This window comes from Petromyzon marinus, chromosome 23 (genome assembly GCF_048934315.1).
Source record: "Petromyzon marinus isolate PM22_M1 ecotype Great Lakes invasive population chromosome 23, UKy_Petmar_22M1.pri1.0, whole genome shotgun sequence".
NCBI lineage: Eukaryota > Metazoa > Chordata > Hyperoartia > Petromyzontiformes > Petromyzontidae > Petromyzon > Petromyzon marinus.
This window is the reverse complement of record NC_133689.1, coordinates 8218165-8235709: the sequence shown is the minus strand read 5'-3', so window position 1 is coordinate 8235709 and position 17545 is coordinate 8218165. Positions and strand designations below refer to the sequence as shown.

General features: G+C 50.8%; 1 protein-coding gene across 6 annotated transcripts in view; it reads right to left on the bottom strand.

Annotated features, from left to right (window-relative positions):
* The window catches only part of LOC116945259 (uncharacterized), a 231226-nt gene that overhangs the window by 20539 nt on the left and 193142 nt on the right, over nucleotides 1–17545 (bottom strand). For 4 of the 6 annotated variants that reach the window (XM_032959623.2, XM_032959620.2, XM_032959625.2 and 1 more), the window contains exons 17-28: nucleotides 16119–16214; nucleotides 14002–14127; nucleotides 11176–11325; nucleotides 9346–9521; nucleotides 7517–7643; nucleotides 5903–6131; nucleotides 5537–5694; nucleotides 3692–3870; nucleotides 3119–3257; nucleotides 1702–1901; nucleotides 1036–1198; nucleotides 231–314 (exon numbers count right to left, since the gene is read on the bottom strand). In XM_032959623.2, the coding sequence (XP_032815514.1) occupies nucleotides 231–314; nucleotides 1036–1198; nucleotides 1702–1901; nucleotides 3119–3257; nucleotides 3692–3870; nucleotides 5537–5694; nucleotides 5903–6131; nucleotides 7517–7643; nucleotides 9346–9521; nucleotides 11176–11325; nucleotides 14002–14127; nucleotides 16119–16214 (1827 nt within the window). The remainder of the gene's footprint in view (nucleotides 1–230; nucleotides 315–1035; nucleotides 1199–1701; nucleotides 1902–3118; nucleotides 3258–3691; nucleotides 3871–5536; nucleotides 5695–5902; nucleotides 6132–7516; nucleotides 7644–9345; nucleotides 9522–11175; nucleotides 11326–14001; nucleotides 14128–16118; nucleotides 16215–17545) is intronic. The other 2 variants (XM_032959622.2, XM_032959621.2) reach the window with 2 other exon arrangements.

Below are 17545 nucleotides of genomic sequence, written 5' to 3'. Positions count from 1 at the left end.
GTTGACTCGGCCCATAATGCTCCCCTCCGGGGTAGATACAAAATAATAACTTTAATCCTACGGATTAGACTCACCCCTTCCCTAGTGCAGTGGAATTTCTACCACTGGCTCACGGCGGTAAAAGGGGGAAGAGTTAGCCACCTGTAACCACACGAACATTCAAACGGGAAAAGCTGCAGTGGAATCTGGAATCTGCGGATAAGCACGAGAAAGCCCTCCAAGAGTCATACCTGCACGTGGGATGCACATTCTTCTGCACTCTTCCTGCACTCATCCACCTTGTTTTGCGCTTTCTCCAGCTCGTCAACCAGCGCCTGCAGCACAAGCAGGTGTTACGGCACTGCCAACACAGCACTGCGCATTCCCAACCTTGCGACGTCCTGCAAATGCCGCCACTGCCGACGGCCTTGGGATGTGGTTGTCCTTGCAAAATTAATTGATTAGCTCACAAGGGTCCTGACCTGCTGAAGTAAGAGTCTGTGTGTCTGTCTGAGGAGAGGTGCACGTGTCCAATGTGTGTATTCACAGGAGTTTATTCTGAGATAGTTACACTTGCAATCTATTTCACAAAACATATGAAGCACATACGAATAAACAACAATACAAAAAAGAATTCTGACCACTGATGATCAATGATGTCCATTATGTGTTTAATGATTTTCCACTCTCAAGAGATTTGAATACCTGTCATAATTTTGAATAATTCAATTCATTGATTAATCATGGGAAAAATGTGTAGCAAAAGGTCAAACTATACTAAAACATGTTATTTACCAAGTAAAGCTCACCGAGCTATGAGCTTATTTTTTTAGAGGCGACCTGGCCACACATGGTAGCTCATCGAAGTGGTTTATCATCACATGTGGGAATTTACAATAGCAGGCAAATAATCTAAATGCGAAGAAAGATTCACACGAGTTCACGCGGACACCAAATATACAACGGGACTCGTCAGAGTCGGGATCGAACCCACGACCTCCTGCGCACCATGCGAGGGGACATCCGCTCGCGCACTGCGGCGCCCAAAACACTGACCTTTTGTTGTTCCAGCAGCAGAGTGACGCTCTGGGAGTCCGGTTTATCTGCAGCTAGCAGCCCCTTCTGCTTCTCACCACTCCGCTCCAGCAGCTGCATGAGCCAAAGATGGATCTCATGGAACTTAGCCGTTTTCTTGGACAGTGCCTCCAGGTCACCCAGCCTAGACGGTTGGAGCAGGCGGAATAAACATCATAAGCGTCCCCATCGTCACCATCGTCATCATTATTGTTCCTGCACCTCCGATTAGCACGGTTGCCTACGTACGATGCGAAAGAAGTTCAACGTACAAACATCATCATCACCCTCACTGCCACCATCATCACTACTACTATCATCATCATCATCATCGTCGTAACCGTCACATACACCGACTGCACAATAGGGCACACTTGTACACAATAGGAAATTAGGGGTGCATCAGATACCAACCGAAATTCAAATGCTTACGAAACAGACGCACATCAACGTGAGTTTTAACCGCCGCTTCCATCATCGCGCTGCATCATCCCCATCTCAATCCACCTCCTGTCCAATTCTCTACCGCAAGCGAGCACCCCCCAACCCCCAGCGCCCGCCCTCCCCTTCGCCATCGGCCGAGCGCCAGCACCGAGGGACATCGTCGGGGTTTTTATTTGTTGCCGCTGCCGGTTGCCCTCTGCTCACCTGGCGGCGAGCTCCGTCTGCAGCTGCTTGGCCCGGCCTCGGAGCCGAGCGTCGCGCTCCCTGTAGGAGGCGAGGTCGGGGTCCGCGTGGCCCCCGGCCGCCTGCGCCAGGGGGCCGTCCGCACCCTCGGCTCGCTGCAGCGCCGCCCCGGCTGCATCCAGCGCGGTCCCCAGCGGCTCCGCCGCGTCGGCGGCAATGGCCTGCGGAGGGAAGGGCCGCACGCGGCGGAGATGAAAGCTCGGACCCGGGAGGTGACAGCAGTGGTGGAGGCGGTGGTGGGGGGTGGTGTAGCGGTGTAGCGGTCAGCGCGCTGCGCTACAAGCCTGGCGGACCCAGGTTCGATTCCCGGTCACGGCCAACGCCGGTGACTATTGTCCGAACTGATCCCGGGGCCTCTCAAATGGGTACCTGGCGCGGTGTGTAAACGTCGCCACTCGGGGACAAAGGCGGCTGGGCGTCGTGCTGGCCACTCACCCCCACGTGTGCTGTGCCGGCCTTCATAGGTGCTTCCTAACAGCACTTGCCCCTACAGTCTGTTCAGGCAACACGGGGGATCTTTGTATTTGTTTGGAGGTGGTGGTGGTGGAGGCGGGGGCACCAGAGGGGAGGGTTTGCTGCGGTGCCCGTTCGAAAAGCATGGCGAACGATGACAAAAGTGAACAGCAAGTGAAAATATTTTGCGTAGGGGTTTGGGATAAACGTGGCGGTCGGGATAGTGCTTGGGACTGGTCAGTTGGTTGTGGTTAGGGCTAAAGTTAGGGTTTGGTTGGCTAGTGTGATCTGGGCTAGAGGCAGGGATAGGATCTTGCTGGCTAGCATGCTGAGTGTTAGGGCTAGAGAATGGGTGGTTAGTGTGGATAGAGCTCGTGGTAGGACAAGCATTTATTTGGCAAGCATGTTGAGATGGATGCTAAGGTTATGGTTTTGCTGGCAAGTGAGCTGAGTACTATGGCTAGTGTTGGGGGGTCTGGTTTGCTGGTGTGGCTGGGGTTAGCGGTAGGGCTAGTGCCTCGTTCGCTTGTGTATTCCACCCCTAACAATGTGCACCTCCTCCCTATTGCCAGGCATGTGACCTTTTAACTTTGTATTTTTCATGATGTGATGCAGCATGACATGACATTTTACGACGATTGTCGCGATATCAGTTTCCCATAACTTTGTGATTGTTTGCCACATGCATCTTGCATTAGTTTTAAGCTCTGCGTAATTTCAGAACAATTTCACAGTTTTTATTTAATTTTTTATTCGTCATTGGTAACCGGGCTGCGACCACCAACTTGATGACCTGCTTTAATCACAAGCGCCCGCTTGGATTCGGACCCCCCTCAGCGGCGCAAGCGTTAGTGCTCCGACCTCTGAGCCACCCGGGCCATTTCGTTTGTTTGTGAAAGGGAAGGCGTGAACGTGACGGGAGGACCTTGAGGTTCCTGACGGAGGCGTTGAGGGCGTCGGGGTCCATCACAGCCGCGGGCTCCTGGGCCAGTCTCACCTCCAGGGCTCCGAGGCAGCGCTCGGAGTCCCGGCTGGAGCTCACCACCTCTCCCATGGCGCGCAACCTGGCGTCAGAGAGACGGCGCGTGAATCGGAATTATAATCTTTATTTATACCGGAGTCGGGAGGAGGAATCCGATGAGCTAAGAAGCTTTTTTTTTTTTCCCCACAGATGTCCAGTAGGGGCGGCTCAGCGTCAGCAACGTCACATCAACAAACTACCATTTTTTTTATTATTACAGCAAGATAAAGAAAAGGTCAGGAAAAGTCGCCGGGAAATAAATAAAGTACAGAAGTGCAAATTGCACAGTCCCAGCCCACACCAGGACAACGCACGCTCCCTCGATTACATCGCCCACTGAAATTGGTGCCCGGCTCACCTGCCGGGCTGCTGCCTTCCCGCTTTGTCCGTGGCTCCTAGTAACGAGCGACTAACTGGCAAACCGGCTAACCTCCCCCCCCCGGGGAGGATACCTCTCTTAAGAGCCCCTCGTCTTACCGTTGGACGAGCAGCAGCAGCAGGGCGTCGGCGCGCTCCCTCTGCTGGGCGGCGAGCGGCAGCTCTGAGCGCAGGGCGCCGCTGCTGGGCGGCGCGGGGCTCAGAGCCAGCAGCGCGGCGCCCTCGTGCTGCAGCTGCTCCAGCTCCCCGGCCAGCGCCTCCAGCTCCTTCTGCAGATCCTACACACACGAAGGTCCCCCCCCCCGCCCGTCACCCACCCCGAATAGCCTTCGACAAGACTGCTGGGACGAGCGCTGTGAGCTAGTTGCACCTATGACGGGGGACAGCACGGAACATCTATCCCCCCACCGCCACTTCGGAAACACGAAGGGGGGGGGGGGGTGGGGGGTGGCTAGCATCACGCCCGGGCGCCGTTGTCTACCTAAGTAGTGGAAATTTGTGGCCGAGTCGACCTAGGGGAGGCCCAGTCGACCTAGGGGAGGCCCAGGACCGGTTCAGATATTCCTCGTCGGTGTTGGCCACGAGCGGGAATCGAACTCGGTGTCACCGGGTTCATAGAGCAGTGTTTTAACCGCTGCGCCACCGCCCCCACGTGAACATATACACAGGGACATACACGCAGACATATTACATACGTGGTGGAGTACGAAGGTGCGTTGTGGAAACGGCGTGATTACATGATCACACAGACAGTACGGGTTATCTTGGGTCAGCCTGTAGCCAAGGCGAATACAGTGCAGGTTATGTTGGGGCAATTAAGCTGGGAGAGCCGTGGACGGCTGTGATTGGTTGGTGCTGTTGCCGGGGCTGGAGAGGCGTCTGGAAGTCTGGCGAGAAACAGGTGCGAACGTCACGCGGAGCGCCGTTGGGACGCGGACTAATTAATTGGGGCGTAATGAGAGCGGGAATAAATTGGGGGGTCGGCAATTGGAGCGGGAGTTGGAGTTGGGAGCTGGACGAGGCAAGACGTGGAGTTTGGAGGAGAGTTTGGAGACAGTGGGGGACAGAGTTTGGAGACAGAATTGAAAACGGAGTTTGGAAACAGAGTGTCGAGCGAAGCTGAAGAAGAGGAGCAGCTAGCAGTAGGGAGAGCGTAACGATAGCGGAGCTGAAGAAGAGAATAGCTAGCAGTAGGGAGAGCGTAACGATAGCGGAGCTGAAGAAGAGAAGTAGTTAGCAGTGGAGAGAGCGTAGCGATAGCGGAGCTGAAGACGCTGTGTGCGAAGACGCTGTGTGTGGAGTTGCTGTGTGCGAAGACGCTGTGTGCGGAGTTGCTGAGTGCGGAGTTGCTGAGTGCGAAGACGCTGTGTGCGAAGACGCTGTGTGTGGAGTTGCTGTGTGCGGAGTCGCTGAGTGCGGAGTTGCCGAGTGCGGAGTCGCTGAGCGCGGAGTAAGCGAAGTAATCGTGGGGAGTGGAGAGACAAAGGTGGCGAGCAAGTCGAGTGAAGCACGGCGAGCGAGCCGTGGCGACCAGGATACCGTGGAATGTGGAGGACATGCTGAGAGTTGTAAATAAAGCGGTGTTCGAAGAAAGACAGAAGTTGTCCGAGTGAAATCGAACACTACACATACGTAGACACGAGACATTAAAAGGTTGCAAGTTCAAATACTGGTCGGGGTATTTTCATCATTCCTCCGGGGACGATAGAACGAGTACCACTTTGTGGGAGAGAAAAGCAGTGGTGGTCCCGTGGAGAGACTCGGGGTGCTTTGGTCACAGTGAGGGTCGGAAAGGCGAGTCAAGCTGGATGGAAGATAGATTTTTATTCGAAGAGAGAGAGCTTGGGCGAGTGAGCGGGCGAGCGTGCCGAGTGACCGCGTCCCGCGGGGCGGGCGAGCGTGCCGAGTGACCGCGTCCCGCGGGGCGGGCGAGCGCGCCGGCACCTCGTGCTGTGCGACGCGAGCGCCGCTGTGCTGCTCGTGGTCTCCCTGCAGGCCGCCACGGCACCCGGCCGCCACGCGCTCCTCCTTCTCTCCCAGCCGCCTGCGGAGGTCTCTCAGCGCCGCCACGCAGCGAGCGCACGCTGCCTCGCTCTGCTCCTCTGCTCCGGGGCACGCGCATGGGCGGTGGGGGGGGCGGGGGGTGAGAGCGACGACGTCGGGTCAACGTTGGGGAGACAGCGCCGCGCGACGGCGGTTATCGGAGGTCAGAACCAGCGTTCGATTCGTCAACTCAATGCGCGTTTTCGCGGCCAACGTTACGAATCATACGTGATTTTTGGGGTTAGGCCATGGTAGTAATGATCTCACCGCTGTGCATGCCGGCCTTTAGCTGTGCCACTAGAGGATGCTCACCGCTGTGCATGCTGGCCTCCAGCTGTGCCACGTGCTGCTTGCAGGTGGACACCTCCGCCTCGGCCTGTGCCGTCTCGGCATCGCCAGGCGCCTGCGAGGCGGCGCGCTCCTCCAGGAAGGCCTGCCGACGGCGCTCCAGCTCCTTCAGCGCCTCCTCCTTCTGTCCCAGTGCCAGCTTCTTCAGCTGCAAAGACAAAGATCCCCCCCGTCCGTCTAGCCTCAACAGACTGCTGGAGCAAGTGCGGTCGGCGAGCACCTACGAAGACCGGCACGGCACACGAAGGGGGTGGGTGTTGGCCAGCACCACGCCCGGCCGCCTTTGTTCTCCCCAAGTGCCGCACCGGGTACTCACTTGAGGCCGAGTCGACCTAGGGGAGGCCCATTACTGGTTCAGATAATCGTCACTGGTGTTGGTGGCTATGAGCGGAAATCGTGGACCATGCCGGCCAACACAGGTGCTGCTCGGCGCTGCAATGTCAATGGATTGTACCTTTGTACAAGTCAGTGGTAGGGGCCCAATGCCGTGCCATGGTACTAGAGGCAGTATCTCATAGACCCTGCGTTCAAGCACTAGCCAAGGCCAGGTTGTAGCATCATTAATATCCTAGATCAACGACATTTGCCTGTATTTGCCTCTCATCTCCTGTTTACAATCCTGAGCAAGTGGTGGAAATTCCACATTCCTCTTGTGTGGATGAGTCGGATCATAAGGCAACAGTAGAACATTGGAATTCGTATCTGGTGTCGCCTTGACAAACTCCACCACAGTTTTTATACGAGTGCTTGTCATAAGTTGCAAGAGACCAGCACTGATTAGCGTGCCTGTCCATGCGAAGACTCGCCACGCACACTCACAATGTATTTTGACCCACGCCGGCCCGACATCTTGGAAGAGGTCCGATTTCCCACACTTTGACCCCACCACAATCAAACTGCCAATCGACTGTGATGTATGTTGACAGGTGAAAATCCTTCACACTCAGGTTCACTTTCAATGTATCTTGAATGCACATGCCTTCTTAGTCTCTTAAGTAGAGTTGTTCAATTTTAGGAAAGTAGCCCATTGCTTCAACTGCCGTGCCCGCCGGTGAGATTCAACCTATAACTTCGAATTTTCAACTATTTAAACGTTGTATTTATTATTTTACTAGGTAAGTCCCACTGAACTATATGGCTCTTTTTCAGAAGCGACCTGGCCACATGATAGCACAACGAAGTGGCTTATCAAGTGGAAATTCATAGCAGCCAAATACTCTAAACGCACATTTCTAAATGTGGAGGGAAAACCCGAAGGGCCTGGAGAGAAATCCACGTGACTGAGGGGAGAACACGCAAACTCCAAATATACAGGCGTCAGGGTCCGGATCGAACCCACGACCTCCTGCCTACCAAGCGACGTAATTAACATCTCGCCACTATGCCACCCCACCCCCCCCCCGCCACCACCCCCCCCCCCCCACAATTCCAGTGGATTTGCAAGCCCAATGTGCCCCGACCATTACACCAAGCGCGGCACAGGTAACCACTGGCTCGTGCACAGTGTCACTTATTGGCCGGTAAAGGTCTCACCGTGGGAAGGTCCCAAGCACGGATGATCTTGGTGTATTGCAGCAGGTGGTGCCAGGCCAATAAGCTGCGCAGGTCTGCCGTCTTGCCGTTCCAGGCTGCGAGCAGATCCTTGTGCTGCTGTCTTAGTCTGTGCCGGGGGAATACAAAAATAAGTAATGTTTCAAATTTTTTTTTTTTAAACACGCTTTAATGAAATGTACCGTACTAGTAATGGAAGAACTCCACGGCTCCAGGAAGTGGCCCCGAAGCTTGCAACAACGTAAGGGGCCGTGGTCAATTACAGCCAACGTCAGTTTACCGTGGGCAATTCGACCCAAGCCAAAACATAACATATAAAAAAGATTGTTTAAAAAAAAAATATTTGATTTTTTATGATATAATATGGTATTGTCATCAGTATGACATAAGTATACCAGGTTTGCAGTCTTTTTTTCATGAATGCGTTTGAACGATGGTGGAAAGTGTTGTCTTGTTAAACTACGTCTTTAAAACTCAAAACTACTTACATGCAGTACCTCTATTTAAATACACTATCGAAAAAATAATTTACACCCCTCTGTCAATCATCGCGTTTCTCACTGTGGATTTGTGAACACACTTTGTAAACAGTACATAAAATAGTACGCGTTTTCAATGCGCTGTTCATATTGCCACAAGCGTTTATACCAATTTTACTCTACAACAATGACAACGACAACAACAACAATAACAGACAGAGCGAGTTAAATAAAAGCGTGTAAAAACACAAACACTTATATCACCGTGCACGGTACGGGTATTGCTACGCGGAGTTCTATGCTCAGTGGGGTTGGCTCGCCAACTGGGGTGGTGTTGAAACTCGCTGGCGGTGAACCAAATGGAAACTGTTGCAAGTACTCAAATCACGCAGCTGCCCGTTGCATTGTAAAATGGAAAAACACAGGATAGCGACAATGCGGTTTAGTTTCTTGAGAGATTCAATGTGTTTCTGTCGACCCACCGATATCTGTCTCAGTTTATTCCACGCAATTTTCTAATCGATGAACCTATCAATGACCAAGTCACAAGATTATTTTAAGATTGTGTAACCTAATTACTCTGTGCAAAGGACATTCCAAAAAGCTGTCTTTGCAATAAAATAAATGTCGTCAATGCCAATAAAATATCACAAGGAACAATTGAAACACGTTTGTAAACAAATGGTGCAATTAAAATGTTTGACCTTTCAAATGGAAAGCCTTTTTTTTCTGAATTCTAAAACGTAAACATTCCCACATTAATACTGACTGATAGTTACCGACTGACGCACATAAATCACGGGTGTTATTTTTTTATGCTTTCCAACGAAAGTTTGTGCATCAGCTCTCCCTGTCCATCTGTAACAAGGGGGGGGGGGGGGCACTCTAACTCTCATAGAGATGCTCCAATATGAACGCAACTCTAGTATAACGCTGGGTTACCATTACGGACGCACCCTAACGAAAACTGGTGAACTTCATCAAAGGGTTGCCCAAAACATTGGAGACACAAACCAGAGCAAAAAAAAAAAAAAACCTAAACTTCTTGCAAACATGCAAACACATTTGACCCAAACATTTATTCACCCTATCGTAAAAAAAAAAAAAAAATCGCAGAACCTATTTTGCCCTCACAAGCTACTCATCAGCTTCCCTGCTGCAAACTAAACACGTCCGAAGACAAAACGCTTGTTTGGAGAGCGTCGCGTGATCTGTGCGTCGTACGCGTGATTCCCCCCCCCCCCCCCCCCGTTCCCCAACCGCTATCGCTGTCGCCTGCAGGGCAGCGGCAACAAGGACGAGCTCCACGGCCGACGACATTTGGAGACTCACCGCTCCGCGGCCTGCAAAGCGTCTGGGTTTGGCGAAGGCAGCACGAAGCACACGGAGGGCACGGTCGCGTCCTTCCTGCCGACGCTTGCCACGCGCCACCGCGTCGCGTCCGAGTTGTCCTTCAGCTCGTACTCCTGATCCTTCTTCACCGTCACCTGCAAGGGGCACCGCGGTGGCTAGGAGATGTTAACGGCCTCGCCTGGTGTACAGGAGGTTGTGGGTTCGATCCCGACCCTGACGCCTGTTGTATATTTGGAGTTTGCGTGTCTCTCTTCCTGTGGCCGCGTGGATTTTTCTCCGGGTCCTCCGATTTGTCCCTCCACATTTAGGAATCAACATCACGCATTTTTTTTTATATTTTGCTGCTATAAATGTTCACGTTAATAGGCCACCTCGTTGAGCTATCATTCGTGGCCAGCTTGCTTCCGGAAAAGAGCTCTATCGTTCAGTGGGCCTTACCCGGTAAAATAAAAATAAGTAGTTTAGCTTAGTTTTAGAATGGAGAGGTAAAGGCGTAGCCCTGTAATTCCTTGTTCGCTCCACTGCTCACACAAAGGGCCTCCACTGGAGGAAGCTCAAGAGACCCCCCCCCCCCCCAGAGGGTACTTTGCCATACTCTTCCACACTGGACGTCTTGGAAGAGGCGGGAGCACCCACACTTTTAACCCCACCACACGTGACCTGCCAATCGACTGTGCTGTGAGCATTTATTTGTCTGGATGCACAAAGGTGGTATGAAGGGGTGGTGGGGGGAGGTTAACCTTCCAACGTTGTTTTGGGAGATCGAATCAAGCCAGTGACCTCTGGGATTGCAAGTCCAGTTTGCTAACCATTACACCACCACAGCGTCCGAATGTAAAGGATCATCAGATAAATCCCCAATCAGCACCACAGCTCACGCCTGAATAGACGACACAAAGTTAATTGATTAAAGCAATCGGAAAAAAATATTAGATATTCTGTTGCTAATCCGCAGTGCGGTCCCAAGTAACAAATACAACTTGCAATTATATTGCACCCAATGATGTAATGAAATGTTTTAGAATTGCAGATTGTTTTAAGCTTTGGGGACCCCAAAATTTAAACTTGGCCCTATATACCGTGGAATTATATTGCACATGTTGTTGTAAGCGGGTTAATGAAATATATGGATCTGTCAAAGCAAAGGTGCAAAAAAAATTAGGTAACGTACAGAAATTGCCAAATATATTTGTTTCATTAACGTCATCATTGGCATTTTTACCGAACTTCCGGATAAAGGATTCTCAGTGTAAACTTGCTCTCCAGGGTAAGTGTCACGCAGACCATCTCAGAGTAACTCGCTCACAAGGGTGGTGCCTCTGGAAAGAATTGGACAAGCAAAATTGGCAAAAACCTCTCAGCAGCAGCTTTTGGCTAACCATCGAAGAAAGACGGCCACCGCATCGCGCGACGCTTTTTAGAAGCGCTTCGGCTGCCGTCTGGAACGCTCTTCCTTCCGATATTAGGAAGCCACCGGAGCAGTGCACTTTTAAATCTTGATTGCAAACTCATTTCTTACGAACTGCTTTTTGTGTTTAGTTTGTTCTTCCCTCGCACCTCCAATTAGCATGGGTGGCTACCTACGGTACAAAAGAAGTTCAAACATGCATACATCTCAGCTCCTGTTACGTTCTCACACTTCCACACTGCTTCGTCTGCATCTTCCCATTACAAACCCTCCAGCCTCTCTGCGTACCACTCTCCGCTTCCCCAGAACAGTGTCGTCAACCCACGTGTGCTGACTGCTACAAAAGAAGTTCAACATACATAGAGACAGTCAAACGAAAGCAATATACGGCGGCGGCCTACCTCAGGCTGCGTGTAGTCTGTGATGGCCGTGATGGTGACAGGGCCCTTCAGGGGGTGGCCGGGCCTTCGTGGCTTTAGATTGAGCACCGACTGGGACCTTCCCACCAGCTCGTGCACCTTCCCCTTCAGAGGCACCAGGCGCTGCTCCGTCTGGCACAACAGTGGCGCGACAAACGGCACGGTCATCGTCAACGTTGCAATCATCTCTCGACTTGGGAGTGCATTCTGGGGTTGTCGGTCGGTGATTTGATGCTCTTGGCTGGCGCAAGGAGCTGAGGAAAGATCACAGCTTAAAGGACGCGACCTGGGCTTGGCTGTTTTCACTCCAACGCTGTCCTCGTGACAGCACGGTCCCTTCACCTGATGAAGGCCACTTGTGTTGTGGCCGAAACGTCGTGATTTTTGTTATTTTATTTTTTACCTACGTGACTTTACCGAATAGAACCAAAGAGTATGGATCCTTGCAGTCACGAAAGCTTCAAATCTAGAATTGGTATTTATTTGTTTACTTAAATTTTATCGTTTGTTGATTTCTACACTTAAAAAACCTTCTTCACAGCTTCTTTCTTTGGGGTTTATTATTAAAGTCCAAAGTGGCGCAGAAAATATTTGGACATAAACACTGAACACAGAGATATTTATAAGCAACATTATTAAACTACAAAGCACCCGTGGAAAAGGTTTGAACACAAACACCAAACACAGTAACAAAAATACGCAATATTATTACAGTGCGGGGGCAGCATGGAAAAGATAAAATGTCTCCTTCCGCAGTGTCTCAGTCTTGAGTTGTCGGTGAACAGGTATGCTGCTCTGAGCAGTGGAACAAAAACAACAAGGGCAAGACAGCAGTGACAGGAAACCCGGACCATAGTTGGTGGGCCACGTGAGCGGTCCTCCTTCACCTCAGCGGGCCGCAAGCTTGAGACACGGTGCTTCTGCACTAACCACGACCCCACGCATCACCCCTAGACACACTGAGACCAGCCCACCACGTGGGGCTCCACGGGACGCAGGTTGCCCACAACCGGAATGCAGGATAATCCATTTACAGATGATGATAATTATACAAAAAAAATCTACTTTTAATGCCGCATAGACTTCACTCACTGTCGTCAAAAAACAATCGCTCAAAGGTGCGAGGAACCACAGGCAAGCAGGAAGGGAGGCGGCCCAATCATCTATCTACCAAGGTGTTATCGGCGAATTAATGAGTGTTTATATACCCCCACATTGCTTGACAGCTGATTTAATATATTGTGAAAGTGATGGCTCCGTATTATACAGGGGAGAGTGCATTGAGATTGGTGGGAGACATGTAGCAGCTCTTAAATAAATGCCTACCTCTAAGTGTAGTAAGGTGCCTATAAGTGAATGACCCTGTATGCATATATACAGCATTGTGGGGAACGATGGTGCATTGGTTAGCATACTGCACTACAAACCCTGCAACCCGAGTTCAATTCTCACTCACGACCAATAAAAGTGGTGAACATTTGAACCGGTCCTTGGCCTCCCATAGGTTGACTCAGCCTTAAATGAGTACATGGTGAATGTGTAATGATCAGCACTGGGGAATGGTGTTGGCCACCCACCCCTCGTGTGCCATGCCAGCCTTAACAGGTGTTTCATAACAGCACTTGCCCCAACCACCTGTTGAAGGCTATACTGGGGATCTTTGTCATATACTGCGTGAGGCACAATAGATCCTATATATGAACCTTATGGCAGGACCCCGGGGTCCCATAAGCCCCCGGCTCTCGCATAAACATATTATAATGTAAACAAAAACGTTGCTCTTTTTCTTAATGGGTTTGAAGGATGGTGGAAAGTATTGTCTTTTTAAACTACGTCTTTAAAACTGAAAACTAGTTACATGCAGTACCTCTATTTAAATACACTATCGAAAAAATAATTTACACCCCTCTGTCAATCATCGTGTTTCTCAGTGTGGATTTGTGAACACACTTTGTAAACAGTGCATAAAATAGTACGCGTTTTCAATGCACTGTTCATATTGTAACAAGCGTTTATACCAATGTTACTCTACAGAGTAGTGGGTCGCCGTTCCTCTTATCCGCATTGATACGAGCGGTATGTGGGGACTATGGCTTAACCGCAAAAAAATCCTATCTGCACAGATGCATACGGACAAGAGAAGTATTATCAAACAGGAGGAATTAACGGTGCAACGCATCTCATCTGTTAAATATCTGCAGGTAATAGGATTGTCATCGATTGATCCTGGCTACAGACATTGGTAGGTCACAAATAATAATGCAGATAAGAGAGCAGTTTCCCTGTATTATGCATACCGTTATGACAAATAAAGGACTTGAGTCGTGTAGACAGTTTGAGCAGCTTTGGATAAGACTTGTTATGACCCTGCCCATACCCGAGCATGGAGTGCATTCGCTTGTTCAGCTCTTCTGCGCGTTCGTGTTCGCTGCTACGCTTGGACGACAACGACAACAGAACGATCCGCGCCAGGTGGGTCGCGGTGTTTATGTGCGCGGTGGGACGGAGTCGCCAAAAATAAATTAATTAATGACGATTTTTACTTCCGTTTATTCGGGACCCCGGGGTCCCGCCATAAGGTTCATATATAAATGTGTACGCACACAGAGTATCCGCGTGTGCACGCCAGGCGAGCTGGCGCACGCCAGGCAACCAGAGCTTTGGAGGTTGGTGCTGCTGGATCACGCTTTGCACCCCGACTCGCACGACTCGACAAACTGCGGATCCGCCTATCGACTCCGTGGGGTTATCCATCGATGGATCGCGCTGCCGCACACGTAGCGAGCGAAACAGGAAAGTGGCACCCACGTGCGTCTGCTGGAGCAGGCTCTCAAGGCGTGGCACGTCGGTGGAAGCGTCGCACGCGTACGCCTGGTTCAGCGAATCCCGCGCGGCGCTCAGTTCCTTGCCGGTGTCGTCCACGTCGCGGAAGAACTGCGAAGAAGAAGAAGAGGAGGAGGCAGCGAGGTGGTCAGGTGGTTCAGGCATGAAGCGGTGCGGCCAGGGGCACCTCATCCTACCCCTTCGCCAGATCCCGCAGCTGCTGCATCGTTGCCACACTTTGACCTGTGTGTGTACGTACATATGTACACACAGTAAAACCTTGGATTGCGAGCATAATTCGTTCCGGAAACGTGTTTGTAATCCAAAGCACTCGTATATATCAGTTGTGATCACGTGACGCTCGGCAGACAAAGCGTATACGTGCTACTACTCGTATTGCAAGACCCTCGCTCGTTTATCAAATTAATATTTATTTAAAAATTTTGCTCGTCTTGCAAAACACTCGCAGACCAAGTTACTCGCAATCCAAGGTTTTACTGTACAACGTTGAACTTCTTTTGCACCGTACGTAGCCAACCGTGCTAATCGGAGTATGCGAGTCACAATTCGGAAAAACGCCGCAATCCGCCGCAAACTTATCTTCTAATCCGTTAAGGCCCGTCATTGTTCATCAGCTTCACGAAACACAATCCAAGTGGAACGACTCGATAAAAAAAAAAAATGAAATTGCTTGTCATATTGCGGTGCACTCTGTCACCTCTCGCGTCTTTAGAGGTCAGGTGACCCTACTTAGGGACAATATGCCACCAACTTGCCGTGAACCGTTTTAGTGTTTAGTTTGTTGTCGTTCCTCATTGTTGGCTACGTGCGGTGCAAAATAAGTTCTACATACATACATCCACGATTGTTTGAGTGTGGCTAATAACAGCCATCTGGGCACTGAGTTGAACGGATGAATGCCTCCCAACAAGTTTGATGTTGTCCATCTGATGCGTTCATGTTTACACGATGAATATGTGCCGAGGTCAGGGCTTCAAATAATGACACATGCACACACACACATAACAGGAGGGTTATACAGGTTTCAAACATTTATTTTGAACATATTTCTACCAAGAAATAATCATAACCGTATTTCGAATTTGAAGAATGTTTATACCAATCATATTAAAGAATATGCACTCTATCAAGTACTGTATTTGCATTGTGTGGGTATGCCCACCTCGACCAAGACATCTGGGCCAGCGTGAAAGGATAGGCCAAATACCATCGAGAGCAGCGTTCTTCATTGCAAGGCCAGCAAGCCACTGGCGGCCCCTGAGGGCCTTTAATGCAGAACCTGCCGTGCGGTCCCCTACAATACACATCACCGTGCTGTCAAACCCCAGTGGTTTAAAATGTCTCGCGGCCCCTCTGAAAATGAGTATAGAACACTGCTCTAGAGGGGCTTTGTTTATAGTTACTACACCCACACTTATTAATCTGGGTGGCCGTCGGATTCAAACCGTGGACCTCTGCAACAAGGGGGGTGTGCGAACGCGCGACCGCTAGGCCGCGTCGCCGCCCCCGTTCAATCCGAACGAGTCCACAGCAACTGGACAGCGATGCGTCCCAGCTCTGAACGCCCCGACGACAAACAGCAGAGCAGGGTATAACAGGAGGGTTGACCCTTTCTGGCAATAAAACAGGAGGTGTTAAGATGTTACAACACCAAACAGAATTCTTTGTCAAGGAATCCTGTCTGCATTAACCGCACGTACTTGTGGCGAACATGCAAACAAAACACGTGCTCTGATAATATATGAAACTGATTGGTCCTCACCAGAGACAGCTTTCTTTTGAGCCTAGTCTCACACAGCGTTAGACCAGAGGACGCCAAAAGGCGAACAGCACCAAGACAATGCCACTATCGGGACATTGAGAGCTCGGGGTGAGCAGCTACAATATGGGACCTTTCTTTCCAGTATCAAAATACAACAATATGTTTTACCCTTTCTGGAAATAAAACAGGTGTTAAGATGTTAACACCCAAATATAACAATAAAACCTATTGTTATACTTTTTGATACTGGCAAGAACGGTCCCATATTGTAGCAGAGTGGGGTGCCTGTGATCGAGGGGAGGCGGCGTTTGTAAGGCACCTGGAAATAAGCAGCGTTCTCTTGCAGGTGAGTTTCCGCACAGTCGCCGAGCTGCGTCAGCCAGGCCCACTGGGCGCCGAGCCCCTCGAGGGAAGCCTGCGGCGCGGGCCAAGAGACAAGCGGGCGAAGCATCGCGCGGCGTTAATCGAGCACACAGTTACGGGATCGGCAGAGACGATCAACGTCGAGACATTAAACCCGTGCCTTGTGACCTCTCTCCGGCTGAGTCACGGACAGGGCAAATGTACTTAAGGCGTGTAGTGACTAACTCTGAGACGATAAGACTTGGAGGCACTTCTTTATTAACGAGCCCCATCGGGGTTAACACTCTGAATGTTTAGTCCGTCTAATGTCGGCGACGCTACTCAGCCAGGGCAGTTGGTAGTCTGCCTGACTGGCGGCGCCCCGAGTTGGTGAAGACGGAGACGACGACGAGAAGAATGGTGAAGACGACGAGAAGAACGGTGACGATGGACTTCAGCAGCACGACGGGGATCCCACTCCAACAACAGCCCCGAGGTCCCCTACAGGGGCCCCTCTTAAACTGTCAACGTGGCCTCGCCCCACCCCCCGGCCACGCCCCCCTTCTAGAACCTACCAGCGGGTTCCTGGTGTGCCCCTTCTGTGACCTTTACCCTCGATCCCCCTCTCGTGTATATCCTGGCCTGCTGACGTCAGGGCTGCCGTACGCCGCAGATCCCCTTTCCTGCCAGCAGCCAGCGCTATGCCACTACACACGTAACGAATTGGCATGGAGAAAAAACGGGTTTCTAGACGACGGTTTTAAACCAGGGGTCAGCAATCGAAATGAGAGCCATTTTTTTGCCAAATTCGGTATAAACTCAATACTACAAGAGCCGCAATGCCTGTGGTGAATAGGAGACGCTGATCCTCAATAAATAGCGTCATGAAGCGGTCCTGAAAGAGCCGCATGCTGCTCCGGAGCTGCAGGGTGTCTACTCCTGGTTTAAACAAAACGATAATACGAATTCGATTTGAAGGCAAGGTGAAGTTGTCTGCACTCTCAAATGGGTATCGATCAGTGCGTATCTTCATTCATGACCCTGGGACAAGGGGCGGTATTTCCACATTACAATGGCAGGGGCAAGTCTCTCCATAGATTCCAAATGTTTTGGGCGCCGGATGGATGAACGGGTTGCATCAACCTCACTGGGATTTGAACTCGCAACCCCCTGATTGCGAGCCACTCGCTCAACCGCTGAGCCACCTTAGATTTACATGGTGTCTTAAAGGCATGTCGAGACGCTGTTTTGTGATTACCGCTACGTTACATTTCATCCAACTGGTAACAATTGAGTCGCAATCAAAGAATCAATCCCTCCTTTCATATTTCACAACGCTCGATGTGCGTTGCTTAGCTTGTACTATTAATGACTGCGTCTTGCATAATGTCTGCCTCATTTGAA